Raw genomic sequence first — 12898 nt, forward strand, 5'->3', positions numbered from 1 at the left:
GCCCTGTCTCCCATCTGACGCCCGCCACTCTCACCTCGGACCACGCCCCCCGCGTACCATCTGTCGCCGCGCCTCCATCCTCATGCCCCGCCCCTTTCGCCCAAGGCCCTATCTGCGGCCCTATTCTTCCCCTGACCCCGCCCATGTCACATATGGCTCCGCCCTTCGCCCCTGGCCCCGCCCTGTCTCCCCTCTGGCCCAGCCCCTCCGGCCCCGCCCCTCTCGCAATTGACCCCGCCCTGTCCCCTCAGGCCCCACCCTGTCTTCCCCCGGCCCCGCCCCTTGTCTCCCATATGGCTCCGCAACTCCCGCCCACCATTCCCATCCAGCCCCTTTCCCCGGGTCTCCCCGCCTGGCCCCGCCCCTCCAGCCGGCGCTGGCAGGCGTGCTGTTGACGCATGCGCTGAGTGTGCCTCCGGCGGCTGGCCCGAGCTCCACAGGCTTGTGCTTTGCTGCGAGTTGAGTCCGTCGCTTTGGCTTCTCCGGCATCGGGTGCACCGTCTGCCAGCCGCGTCTCTGGCACCCTTCCTGCCGTCGCTTGCAGGGCGGGGGTCCCTATCGCCCGGCCGCCGCCGGATGCCCGTGCGCTCGGATTGGAAGGGCCTCTTTGTGTGGATGGGAAGGATGGAGCCGGAGGAGCTGTGGTGGAAGGGGCAGCTGGCCGGCGACATCCATCAGGCGCTGAGAGTCAAGGTCTGCGCTCTCACCTCGGGCAGAGACACGGGTGGGGGTTGGACCGGGCAGGTCGTTGATCTGCGGCTCGGGGGCTTTGTAGCGGGGTCCGGCCGGCTGGCCGGGGCAGCGGAGACCGCCGCTGCTCGGCGGCCCGTTATGATTAAACCGCCTGCACCTCTAGCCCGGCCCGAGCCATTTAACTGCTCCTTTTGTTCAGTGCGTCTCTTTGAAAAGTTTCACAACTCGGTTGTTTTGCAGCAGGGCAGGTTACTCGGGCGTTTGTCTTTGTGCGCATGAAGTTGCCGATAGACTCTTAAAACTCATTCAAAGCCAGCGTATGACGAACGTTATAAGTTTGAAGTTCCCTCCGGAGGTTCCCCCACCTCCATACTAATGCCAGTTGCTTAAAGTCCTTTTATTGTGGTCGGTTGGTTAGGGTGATTTTTTATTGAGTCCTTACTCGTATTTAGTGAACGCGTAAACTAATATTTGATCGGTGAGCTTTATTACTGATGGAAATCAATTGCAGGAGCTGTTCCTTTGTCATCATTCAAAGTTTGTTTTTCTTTTTTTTTAAAGTGACATTAAATAAGTGATATGTTGAATCCAAGGTATTTCATAATACAATGTGAATGTAATCATAGTGGGGCTTTTAGATGGTAAAACAAGTGCAAAATGGCGATGTTTTGGCCAACAACTATTTGATGTCATAATATAGATTACTGGCTTTTTAAACCAAGAAATTTAATTATTTCAAGTTCTTCAACTTCTTCATTTCTTGTGACTTGTACAGAATCTTAAATCTAACTGAAAAAAATGGCTGTATGAAACTCCAAGTTAGTTATTAGAACTATATCAATTACTGTCCGTTTCAAGATGAAACTGTTTAAAAATCTACATTCTTCCAAATGGATATAGAACTGTAGAACAAGTAAAGCCACGTTTGTCATTGAATATTGAAATAATGTCATTTGTTATATTAATGACAACCCCCTCAAACCCACCTACATTTAATTTGTGAAGTCTCTCAGAAACTTGTATTGTGGCATTTTCCAAAGTTAAACATAGAAATAGATGTTTGAAACCAAATAGTTATTTCAAAACTGCAAAGTTAAATCTATCAATTTATGAAACCAAAGTAATTTAGTGATTTCTAACCAGGTCTTCACATTTAATTTGTGAAATTACCAATTTAGTGAAACTGATGTTTTAAAACTTTGAATTAGAACCTTTTCAAATTTACCAAATTAAGTTGTTGATTTAAAAACAATCTGGGTTGGATATAGTTAACATCGCAGAAGCTGCCTCCACTTTTGATGTATAATTCAGTGAAAACATTTGGTTTTCAAATCTGAATTTTCTTGAGTGGGAGACGGTCATTTTACTTTTAAGATTCCAATTTGATATTCAAATATAAACTGTGGGGGAAGTAAATTCGGTGTAGTTGTTAAAACAAATATGTTTGGCTCTTTTTATCTCACAAGGAGGTCTAAATGGGTGACAGAAATTGAAGAGATGCTGGAAAACAATTGGAAAGTGGTCAAATGGCAAGCGTGAATTATTTTTCCTTTTTTTGTTCTGTTAGGCGTGATTGCAACCAGTTAGACTGCTGTCTGAAATGTGGCTTTTTTATTTACCATAATGAGGGTCACCTGTAAGCATCAAAGTTCTGGCTTCACCAAGCTCAGCATGCAGCTGTTCACTCATTGCCAAATGTGCCGTTTGACACAGACTCTGAAAAGCCTGGAGCTTAGTGGAGCGTGCCCTGGTACTCTGCTTGGGGGTTTGTGCATTGTTTTTATATTGAGGTTTTCCTAGCACAGTGACACACCTCCCAATGGCTAGCTGTGCTGTACAATTTTTTTTCTTCCTTGTCTAAATCCTATGCTGACAACTGTTCTGTATTTTTTTAAATTGTACTTTGTTGCTAAGCAGCCAGACCTTACTAGCAGGTGGTAAGCGAGAGCTTCTAGGTATTCTTTCTATCAAGACCCACACACTTGACGCCGTCTTTTCTTTTCCCTGCTCTTTGGCATTGTGTGTATAGGAACTGAAGCTGCCTGTCTACAAGGCTCATTCACCACAGATTGGCTTGCGCCGTTATTTTGCTGACCTCCTCGCCATCCTGAGCAATCGCTTCCAGTTATGCCCCACAGCTCGTCACCTCGCTGTTTACTTACTAGATCTCTTCATGGACCACTACGATGTTGCAGCAAAGCAACTTTATGTCATTGCTCTTTCTTGTCTCCTTCTAGCTAGTAAGTATGATTTTTTTTTTTTAAATTGGGTTGAGTTAAGTTTAATTTTGAAAACTGAGTTCCTGGGTTTTATAATGTCAGATCTGTTTTAAATTTGCAGATGATCTGCATTGCTTATGTAAACAATTGTCATTTTGTATGTTTGCCTTTCTGAATTATAACCAATTTGAACATCACTGCATGACATTGGCGCACTTCGCTCATTTTGAGGGCATTCAAGACAACAGTTTCTACTTAACACATCTGGAAAATATTCAAAGATCAATTTGACAGTTTTTGAGTAAAAGTTTAATTTTCAGTCAAGTTTTTTTTGGATGTAATTTAGAAGCATAATCCATTGCTATTCAATTATTCACAGTGCCCTTCATAGTGTTTGGGACAAAGACTCATCGTTTATTTATTTGCCCCTGTACTCCACAATTTGAAATCTGTAATAGAAAAAAAAATACGTGATCAAAGTGCACATAGAAAGATTTTATTAAAGGCCATTTCTATACATTTTATACATGTAGAAATTACAGCTGTATTTATACGTAGTTCGTCTCCCCCCCCCCCCCCCCCCCCCCCCATATTTCAGGGCACCATAATATTTGGGACACATGGCTTCACAGATGTATGTAATTGCTCAGGTATGTTTAATTGCCTCCTCAATGCAGGTATAAGAGAGCTCTCAGCACCTAGTCTTTCCTCCAGTCTTTCGATCACCTTTGGAAACTTTTATTGCTGTTTATCAACCTGAGGACCAGAGTTGTGCCAATGAAAGTCAAATAAGCCATTATGAGACTGAGAACCAATAATAAAACTGTTAGAGACATCAGCCAAACCTTATGCTTACCAAAATCAACTGTTTGGAACATCATTAAGAAGAGAGAACACTGGTGAGCTTACTAATCGCAAAGGGACTGGCAGGCCAAGGAAGACCTCCACATCCGATGACAGAAGAATTCTCTCTATAATAAAGAGAAATCCCCAAGCACCCGTCCGACAGATCAGAAACTCTTCAGGAGTCAGGTGTGGATTTGTTAATGACCACTGTCCACAGAAGACTTCATGAAACTGTGCAAGATGCAAACCACTGGTTAGCTGCAAAGATAGGATGGCCAGGTTATAATTTGTGTTCTGTGAAACATGGTGGTGGGGGTGTTATGGCCTGGGCATGTATGGCTGCTGAAGGTACTGCCTCACTTATCTTCATTGATGATACAACTGCTGATGGTAGTAGCATAATGAATTCTGAAGTATATAGACACATCCTATTAGTTCAAGCTCAAACAAATGCCTCAAAACTAATTAGACGGATGTTCATTCTACGCCAAGACAATGCTCCCAAACATACTGCTAAAGCATCAAAGGAGTTTTTCAAAGCTAAAAAATTGTCAATTCTTGAGTGAACAATAACCTGATCTGAACCCAATTGAGTATGCTTTATGTGCTGAAGAGAAAACTGAAGGGGACTAGCCCCCAAAGCAAGCATAAGCTAAAGGTGGCTACAATACAGGCCAGGCAGAGCATCGCCAGAGAAGACACCCAGCAACTGGTAATGTCCATGAATCGCAGAGTTCAATGCATGCAAAGGATATGCAACAAAATACTAAGCATGTCTACTTTCATTCACATGGCATTTCTGTGTCCCAAACATTATGGTGCCCTGAAATGGGGGGGGGACTATTTATAAACACTGCTGGAATTTCTACATGATGAACCAAAATGTATTAAAATGGCCTTTAATAAAATCTGACAATGTGCACTTTAACAACATGTGATTACAGAGGCAAATAAATAAATGATAGGCCTTTATTCCAAACATTATGGAGGGCTCTAAGTTTTCTGTTGTGTGGTATGACTGCACTCCCTAAATTCTTTTAGTAATGGCATGATTTCAGAAATGGGCACGTTTGATCAGTTGTCTTTGTCTCTTTAATGTATGTTTAAGAGATGTATTTGATTTAAATGGGCATGGCATAGAAGGATATGGCCCAAATGCAGGTAAATGGGACCAATGTAAAAGGGCAAAAATGTTGGCACGGATGTTATGGACTACTGGTGCACTTTCTGTTCTGTATACCTCTTTAAAAAAAAATCTTGTTGGATTATAATATAACATTGCTATTTGATGCAATATTGCTTTGATTCATGTAAAGTTGTGTAGAATTACTGTCCTATGCAGCAATTTTTTGGGGAAATCTGTCAATTGTTTATTTTGACTGAGAGAATCTTGGTTTGCTCGTACTGTCTTTTTCCTATTTAATAGCCCCAATCTATCCCACCGGTCTCTCTTAAAGGTATTTGATTTGCTCTGGGTGTTAGTCTTCTACAGTTTTTCACTGTTTCATTGTCCTAAGCACCTGGTCTATATTTATCTGTGAGGATGCATTACCTTTCAAGATAGTTGGGCACGGTACCAAATTATTCCCCAAAATTAGTTAATGTCTCTCAAATAGCGGAAGACATGGGTCAAGCCTTCTTAATCCATTTCTTTGCAATGCTTCTGTCATTCCAGTTTAAGATATCAGTCTTAGCTCAGAATCTGAAGGTTGTGGGTTTGAGCCAAGATTCAGTGTTTTAATGTAATCTAACACTGAGGAAATGCCAGCTTTGCTATCTTATGAATGAGATAAGTTTGTGTTTCTTTGGGTGAACAGTGTGTTCCTGCTGACTTCTGAAAAAGAGTAGAGGGGTTTATTTAAACAATTATTTCCAGCTTATATTATTCAAAACAGATATTTTGATGGTGTATCTCATTATTCAGGTTAATTGGCCATTGCATTTTTTTTTCTTTCTTTATATTGACTACTGTATTTCCCGTCAATGAAGATGCACCTGCGTTGCAGACTCACCCCCATTTTGAATCGCAAAATTTTGAAAAAAGCTGGCGGGGCATAGAATTTCTCACGCTCAAAACAAAATATATATAAATAAATAAATAAAAATTAAGCATAAAGAAAGTAACAATTCAATTTGCCCAATGCTTCCAGATCTCCTCCATTCTGAATGACTGAATGGGTGTGGGGGGGGGGGGGGGGGCGGCAGGTGGAAGTATGGTTGGAAAAAACGAGAGCACACCGGGACAAGTTGAATCGGTTGTGATCTTATTGAATGACAATACTAGTTCAAGGGACCAATTGGGGGGAGAATTCATTTAACAGCTTGTGGGGAGTCAAGATTCAAGAGAGTTTATTGTCATGTTTCCCTGACAGGACAATGACATTTTTGCTTTGCTTCAGCGCAACAGAACATAGTAGGCACGCATACAGAACAGACCAGTGTGTCCATATACCATTGTATAAATATATACACACATGAATAAATAAACTGATAAAGTGCAAATAAACAGATTATGGGCTATTAATGTTCAGAGTTTTGACCGAGCCAAGTTTAATAGCCTGATGGCTGTGGGGAAGCAGTTATTCCTGAACCTGGTCATTGCAGTCTTCAGACTCCTGTACCTTCTACCTGAAGGTAGTGGGGAGATGAGTGTATGGCCCGGATGATGTGGGTCCTTGATGATGCTGTCAGCCTTTTTGAGGCAGCGACTGTGATAGATCCCCTCGATGGACGGGAGGTCAGAGCCGATGAAGGCCTGGGCAGTGTTTTCTACTTTTTGTAGTCTTTTCCGCTCCAAGGCTCTCAAGTTTCCGAACCAAGCCACGATGCAACCAGTCAGCATGCTCTCTACTGTGCACCTGTAGAAGTTAGAGTCCTCCTTGATATACCGATTCTCCGTAACCTTCTCAGGAAGTAGAGGCGCTGATATGCTTTCTTTATGATTGCATCAGTGTTCTCGGACCAGGAAAGATCTTCAGAGATATGCACGCCCAGGAATTTGAAGCTCGTGACCCTTTCCACCATTGATATAAATGGGACTGTGGGTCCCCATCCTCCCCCTTCCAAAGTCCACAATCAGTTCCTTGGTTTTGCTGGTGTTGAGGGCCAGGTTATTGTGCTGGCACCATTTGGTCAGTCGGTCGATCTCACTTCTGTACTCTGACTCGTCCCCATCAGTGATACATCCCACGACAATGGTATAGTCTGTGAACTTGATGATGGAGTTCGTACTATGACCGGCTACGCAGTCATGAGTATAGAGTGAGTGCAGCAGGGGGCTAAGCACGCAGCCTTGAGGTGCTCCCGTGCTGATTGTTATCGAGGCTGACACATTTCCACCAATACGAACTGACTGTGATCTGTGAACGAGGAAGTCGAGGATCCAATTGCAGAGGGATGTGCAGAGACCCAGCTCTGCGAGTTTGGTAACCAGCTTGGAGGGGATGATTGTATTGAATGCTAATCACTGAATAACAGCCTGACATATGAGGTTTTTGTTGTCCAAGTGGTCCAGAGCGGAGTGGAGAGCCAGCGAGATCGCATCCACCGTTGATCTGTTGTGGCAGTAAGCGAACTGCAGACGATCCAGGTTTTTGTCGAGGTAGGAGTTGATTTGCGCCATGATCAACCTCTCAAAGCACTTCATCACCACAGACGTTAGTGCCACTGGTCGATAGTTATTGAGGCACGTCACCTTGCTTTTCTTGGGCACCGGTATAATTGATTCCCTTTTAAAGCAGGTGGGAACCTCGGACCTTAGAAGTGAGAGGTTGAAAATGTCTGCAAAAACTCCAGCTAGTTGGTCCGCACAGGCTTTTAGAACATGACCAGGTATACCTTCAGGCCCAGGTGCTTTTCGAGGGTCCACCCCTCTGAAGGATTTCCTGACGTCGGCCTCTGTGACTGTGACTGAAATACCATCACAGCGAATGGGGGGCTCGAGAAGGGCCGGGTCAGCAAGAGCGTTGAGAAGGAGGGGGTCGGGGACTATGTCAGCAACTCACTCACTGCTGCCACGGCGCTCCAGGGGCAGAGCCACCGCATTGTGGCCGGGGAGGGCAGTAGCTCTGGTGGCTAGCTCGCTCATGTCAGTCACTTCCCGCAAATCCTTAAATTCCGACTTCCGCCGGGAGCAGGACATGGCCTCACTTGCTGCGCTGGGTGACACTGCATGGCATTCACTGCCTGGTCCGTGTCTTTTCAATGTAGACCGGACAGTAAGGGAACCAGCTCAAGAGCAAAGATCATAGAGCGGAGCGGGTCAGCGGGCGATGGATAACAGGACAGCGGGCGGTGGAGCTTACTCGTGTGTAGGCGCGATCAAGAGACCAATTGAGGTTACTCGTGATGACACAAGAGTAAGCTCCACCGCCCACTTTTCTGTTATCCACCGCCCGCTCTGCTTTATGATCTTTGCTCTTGAGCTGGTCCACTCACTGTCCGGTCTACATTAAAAGACACGGACCGGGCAGTGAATGCCATGCAGTGTCACCCAGCGCAGCAAGTGAGGCCATATCCGGCTCCCGGTGGGAGATGGAATTTAAGGATATGCGGGAAGCGGCTGACATGAGCGAGGCTGGCGAGCGGCAGGAGCGAGGTGTTCAGACGGAGAGTACTGCCAGAGGTGAGTGGGCCGGCAGAAGGTGCTGAGGTGGCTGCCGGTTCCGCTGTCCGATCCTGGCCAAGAAGAACCAAGAACCCGGCCGCCGCTGGCAGCCACCCAAGCTACTTCTCTCCCCGGCCACAATGCGGTGGCTCGGTGCCCAGAGGGCTGCTGCAGCGGTGAGTGAGTGAGTTGCTGGCATGATCCCCAACCCCCTCCTTCTTAATGCCCCTGCACGTGCTGACCCGGGCCAGACCCACATGCTGTGAAAATAAATCTTTCTCCCCCTCCCCCCAAGCAGTGCCATACTTTTACAGCCACTTCCCACTTTACAGCCACTTCCCATCAGCTGCCAGCAATGAGGGATACATTTGGCTATCCCTCAGCACAGCAACATTGTTCTTGATTTTGCTGTATTGAGGGATAACCAAGTCTATCTTTCTTGGCTAACAACCAAACCTTCGGCCTCCAAAACGCAGGTACATTTTCGTGCCTTATTTTTGCTGTGCATCTTCATTGCTGGGAAATACGGTAATTCACAAAAGTATGTTGGCCATGTGGTACTTTGAAATGGCATGATGGCATGAAAATTGTTATTGAAATGCAATCTATACTGATGGTTCCTAAGCAAAATTAATTAAGGTTCTTCTAAGCTGTGTCTCAACAATTTGTGGACGTCCTCAAATTTACTCAAAAGGGATTTGGGCTGAAATTTCAATCTGAGTAGATTACAAAGTTTTAAAAAACAATTTCTGTTTTAATCTTTTAGTTTAACAACTTAATTTTCAATGGCCTTCATCCTGTTGAGTTATAAAGATTTGTAGGATTGAGACTGGTGTGAAAGGGGAGAGAGAACAAGGAAGTACTGTAGAAACAATTTGTTTTTATTAATTTTTGTTTTGATTAAAAATTGCAAGCTGAAGCTGCTGAAATGAGACCCCAAGTAATTGATTTCTTTGAAATAGGCAGCATTTATATATATTTTGTCAGTGGGAAAAGGGCCAAAAATGCTATGTATTTTGACTGAAATTATACAGTGCCCTCCATAATGTTTGGAACAGAGACCCATCATTTATTTATTTGCCTCTGTACTCCACAATTTGAGATTTGTAATAGAAAAAAATCACGTGCACATTGTCAGATTTTAATAAAGGCCATTTTTATACATTTTGATTTCACCATGTGGAAATTACAGCAGTGCTTGTACATAGCACCCCCCCCCCCCCCCCATTTCAGGGCACCATAATGTTTGGGACACAGCAATGTTATGTAAATAAAGTAGTCATGTTTAATATTTTGTTGCATATCCTTTGCATTCAATGACTGCTTGAAGTGTGATTCATGGACATCACCAGTTGCTGGGTGTCTTCTCTGGTGATGCTTTGACAGGCATGTATTGCAGCCATCTTTGGCTTGTGCTTGTTTTTGGGGCTAGTCCCTTTTGGTTTTCTATTCAGCATATAAAAGGCATGCTCAATTGTGTTCAGATCAGGTGATTGACTTGGCCACTCAAGAATTGACCATTTTTTAGATTTGAAAAACTCTTTTGTTGCTTTAGTAGTATGTTTGGGATCATTGTCTTGATGTAGATTGAACTGCCGGCCAATGTTTTGAGGCATTTGTTTGAACTTGAGCAGATAGGATGTGTGTATTCACTTCATTTCATTATGCTACTATAATGCTATCAGCAGTTGTATCATCAATGAAGATAAGTGAGCCAGTACCTTCAGCAGCCATACATGCCCAGGCCATAACACCCCCACCACCGTGTTTCATGGATGAGGTGGTATGCTTTCGATCTTGGGCAGTTCTTTCTCTCCTCCATACTATGCTCTTGCCATCACTCTGATATAAGTTAATCTTCATCTCATCTGTCCACAAGACCTTTTTCCAGAACTGTGGTTGCTCTTTGAAGTACTTCTTGGCAAACTTCTTGGTGTAGCCTCTGTATTTCTGTTCATGAAGTCTTCTGTGGACAGGTGTTTGGGGATTTTACTTTATTATAGAGAGAATTCTTCTGTCATCAGCTGTGGGGGTCTTCCTTGGCCTGCCAGTCCCTTTGCGATTAGAAGGCTCACCATTGCTCTTTTTAATTATGTTCCAAACAGTTGATTTTGGTAAGCCTAAGGTTTGGCTGATGTCTCTAACAGGGTTATTCTTGTTTCTCAGTTTCATAATGGCTTCTTTGACTTTCATTGGCACAACTTTGGTCCGTGTGTTGATAAACAGCAATAAAAGTTTTCAAAGGTGATGGAAAGACTGGTGGAAAGTCTAGGTGCTGAGAGCTCTGTTATAACATATAACATATAACAATTACAGCACGGAAACAGGCCATCTCGGCCCTTCTAGTCCGTGCCGAACACTTATTCTCCCCTAGTCCCATCTACCTGCACTCAGACCATAACCCTTTTTTCCTTTCCCGTCCATATAACTATCCAGTTTATTTTTAAATGATAAAATCGAACCTGCCTCCACCACCTCCACTGGAAGCTCATTCCACACAGCTACCACTCTCTGAGTAAAGAAGTTCCCCCTCATGTTACCCCTAAACTTCTGTCCCTTAATTCTCAAGTCATGTCCTCTTGTTTGAATCTTCCCTACTCTAAGTGGGAAAAGCTTATCCACGTCAACTCTGTCTATCCCTCTCATCATTTTAAAGACCTCTATCAAGTCTCCACTTAACCTTCTGCGCTCCAAAGAATAAAGACCTAACTTGTTCAACCTTTCTCTGTAACTTAGTTGCTGAAACCTAGGCAACATTCTAGTAAATCTCCTCTGTACTCTCTCTATTTTGTTGACATCCTTCCTATATTAGGCAAATAAAATTGTACACCATACTCCAGAATTGAACCTCATCAATGCCTTGTACAATTTCAACATTACATCCCAACTTCTATACTCAATGCTCTGATTTATAAAGGCCAGCACACCAAAAGCTTTCTTTACCACCCTATCTACATGAGATTCCACCTTCAGGGAACTGTGCAGTTATTCCTAGATCCCTCTGTTCAACTGCATTCCTCAATTCACTACCATTTACCATGCATGTCCTATTTTGATTTGTCCTGCCAAGATGTAGCACCTCACACTTATCAGCATTAAACTCCATCTGCTGCATTAAGGAGGCAATTCAATATCCTGAGCAATTACAAATGCCTGTGATGCCATGTGTCCCAAACATTATGGTGCCCCGAAATGGGTGCACTATATATAAACACAGCTGTAATTTCTACATGGTGTAACAAAAATGTATAAAAATGGCCTTTAATAAAATCTGACGCTGTGCACTTTAACCACATGTGATTTTTTTCTATTACAAATCTCAAATTGTGGAATACATAGGCAAATAAATAAATGATGGGTCTTTGTCCCAAACATTATGGAGGGCACTGTATTTTATAATTAGATTTTAAATTAGGAAGCGTTTCTTCAGAAAAAAGATCTTTGGAGCATAATTAGCAGAAGCATACTAAATCATATTTTAATTCTTTGCCTTCAATGTAGCAAGTATGGGTGAAAAAAATTGATGTCATGCCAAAACGTGTCTTTGTCCATGCTTTCTGGAAATCTTTTGCTGCCATGAAATCCAGGAAGCACTCTGTTTAGGGTGCAATTTGAGTATGTCACGTTGATTTTTTTCTCATTCGAACAACCTTAATGTATTGAAATATTTTTTTAACAATAATGATCTTTCAAATCTTGCTGTAACAATTCTTGCTAATGGCCTTATGTGCTCTCCAGCAACTTATAACATGGATTGCCTGAGGAGTCATGCATGCTTAAAGCAATGTGTGGAAAAGGGCATTCCATCACAGTTCTGCTGTTCAATGCTGAGGGTGGAAGATGGTGAGATTATAATTCTCAGATAATCCCGACAGGAATTCTGTGGTAAAATTCAGAAGTAAATGAATTGTAATTTTGCAGCTTCACAACCCCGCTGCCCCCAACCTTGTGAAACTTGAAATAGCTGAGCGTTGCTCATGCTATTGCCTGCCCACATCTGGACTGACACCTGCACATTTAATTAACATTGGAACAGCAGTCAGCCATTCAACCCATGAACCAGTTTCGTCATTCATTTAGACCAAGGTTAATCAGTGCTTCAAAGTCATTTATCTGTACATTATCCATCATGCTGTTGACAGAGAAGGCTTGTGAACCACCCTCTATATATAAAAAAAAGTCTACTAAGTGTAATCTCACATTATTTTATCACCTCAATTAGATTATCCCTGAGCCATTTAAATTTAAAGAAATAGAAAGCAACTTTTGTGACCTGATTTTGGTTTGTCAAAGCTTCTATTATTTGGATTACTTAACACTGCACATTCTACAAGGTCACTGCATTCCCTTAAATGCCGATTTAACAACGGTACTTTTGACTTTCCCATCCTGATCTCCCCCCCACCCCAGCCATTCACCAAATATTTGAGATTATTTATGCAATGATATTATTAACAGGAAAATCAGAGATAATAAATATGACCTGTTTTATAAGTCTCTGCTCAATCAGCACGTTTGAGAATTGTAAAATATG

At 43.1% G+C, this 12898-nt stretch overlaps 1 protein-coding gene across 1 annotated transcript in view; it reads left to right on the forward strand.

Moving 5' to 3' along the window:
- Nucleotides 1–91: 91 nt before the first annotated feature.
- ccnjl (cyclin J like) overlaps nt 92–12898 on the forward strand; it is a 78124-nt gene continuing 65317 nt past the window's right edge. The window contains exons 1-2 of the mRNA XM_033029653.1: nt 92–693; nt 2723–2933. Coding sequence (XP_032885544.1) covers nt 577–693; nt 2723–2933 — 328 coding nt within the window. The 5' untranslated portion in view covers nt 92–576. The remainder of the gene's footprint in view (nt 694–2722; nt 2934–12898) is intronic.

The sequence above is a fragment of the Amblyraja radiata genome, chromosome 11 (assembly GCF_010909765.2).
Source record: "Amblyraja radiata isolate CabotCenter1 chromosome 11, sAmbRad1.1.pri, whole genome shotgun sequence".
Classification (NCBI taxonomy): domain Eukaryota; kingdom Metazoa; phylum Chordata; class Chondrichthyes; order Rajiformes; family Rajidae; genus Amblyraja; species Amblyraja radiata.